The 1,608-nt window shown below is 65.3% G+C and overlaps 2 protein-coding genes across 2 annotated transcripts in view; one reads left to right on the forward strand and one right to left on the reverse strand.

Moving 5' to 3' along the window:
* Positions 1 to 5: 5 nt before the first annotated feature.
* ZBTB12 (zinc finger and BTB domain containing 12) lies at positions 6 to 1,277 on the forward strand (the record flags this gene model as incomplete). Its single annotated transcript, XM_042894638.1, has 1 exon — positions 6 to 1,277. A coding segment is annotated over one exon (1,137 nt), but the record flags the coding sequence as incomplete, so codon positions are not given.
* Positions 7 to 1,608, reverse strand: part of LOC122193768 — a gene marked incomplete at its 5' end in the record, with an annotated part of 2,576 nt that continues 974 nt past the window's right edge. Inside the window, one exon of the mRNA XM_042894639.1 lies at positions 7 to 1,558. Coding sequence (XP_042750573.1) covers positions 1,299 to 1,558 — 260 coding nt within the window. The remainder of the gene's footprint in view (positions 1,559 to 1,608) is intronic.

The following is a 1,608-nucleotide window of genomic DNA, read 5'->3' on the forward strand; positions in this document are numbered from 1 at the left end:
GCGCCGAGGTCCTTCGTTTCCAGCTGCCAGGCCACGAGGCTGCAGCCCTTCGCAGCATGACCCGCCTGCGTGCCGAGGAGCGTTTCTGCGACGTCACCATCGTGGCCCGCAGCCTCCGCTTCCGCGGCCACCGCGTCATCCTGGCCGCCTGCTCTCCTTTCCTCCGCGATCAATTCCTGCTCAACCCGGCGGCCGAGCTGCGCGTCTCCTTGGCTCACAGCGCCCGCGTTTTGGCCGACCTGCTCCTCTCGTGTTACACCGGAGCCTTGGAGTTCGCCGGGCGAGATCTGGTCAATTACCTGACGGCCGCCAGCTACCTGCAGATGGAGCACGTGGTGGAGCGCTGCCGAGGGGCTCTGGCGCGATTCATCCAACCCCCCCCGGAGCCCCCGCCGGCCCCCAAGCAAGAGGAGGACGACGAAGACGAAGAAGAGGAGGAAGAAGCGGCGCCCGACGTCTGCATTGTGAAAGTGGAGCCGGGCTCGGCGCGGCGCCGGCGTCGGGAGGCGACGATGGCGGTGGTGACGGCGGGGACGGCGGTGGCGGTGGAGGAAGCGCCGCGGTTGCCTCCGCTCGGCGTGGTGAAAGCCAGGTACAGCCTGGCAGAAGATGCCGAAGGAGAAGGGGTGCTCATCTTCCCCGGGCCGGGAGGAGGAGGAGGAGGAGGAGGAGGCGGGGATGATGGCGGCGCCACGCCGGGGCCGTCCTCGTGGTCGGTTGCCGTCCCGGCGCCGGCGTCGTCGGCGTCCTGCGCCCCGGCTCGCTGCGGGAAGTGCGGGGAAGGCTTCCAAGGGGTGGAGAAATTGGTGTTCCATATGAGAGCCCAACACTTTGTCTTCATGTGCCCGCGCTGCGGCAAGCAGTTCAACCACAGCAGCAACCTGAACCGGCACATGAACGTCCACCGCGGCGTCAAATCGCACGGCTGCGGCGTCTGCGGGAAGAGCTTCACCCAAAAATCCACCCTGCACGACCACATGAACCTGCACAGCGGGGAGAGGCCGTACCGCTGCTCCTACTGCGACGTGCGCTTCGCTCACAAACCCGCCATCCGCAGGCACCTGAAGGAGCAGCACGGAAAAACCACGGCCGAAAACGTGCAGGAAGCCAGCGGCGCCGAAATCAACGTGCCGATGCGCTGAGCGCGGCTCCGGGCGCCGGATGAGGGGGTGACGCCGAGCCCCGGGCGCCCGCGGTCGTGTTTTGGACGCTGCTGCCAATGCTGAGGTTCTGTCTTTTAAGGTGGGGTTGTTGGACCGTAAAAAAAATCCCCTCGGGTCGTTGGCAGGCGTTGAGTTTCATCGCCCCAAGATGGCGACGTTCGGCGTTGGGTTTGGCCACCCAAAATGGCGGCGTTCGGCGTTGGGTTTGGCCACCCAAAATGGCGACGTTCGGCGTTGGGTTTGGCCACCCAAAATGGCGACATTCGGCGTTGGGTTTGGCCACCCAAGATGGCGGCGTTCGGCGTTGGGTTTGGCCACCCAAAATGGCGACGTTCGGCGTTGGGTTTGGCCAACCGGAATGGCAAGCTTCAAGTTTGGACAGAGAGTTTGGCCACCCGAAATGGCGACGTTCGGCGTTGGGTTTGGCCACCCAAAATGGCGACGT

Source organism: Lagopus leucura, unplaced genomic scaffold (genome assembly GCF_019238085.1).
Source record: "Lagopus leucura isolate 7727_CA_CO unplaced genomic scaffold, USGS_WTPT01 34459-0_obj-0_obj, whole genome shotgun sequence".
Lineage (NCBI taxonomy): Eukaryota > Metazoa > Chordata > Aves > Galliformes > Phasianidae > Lagopus > Lagopus leucura.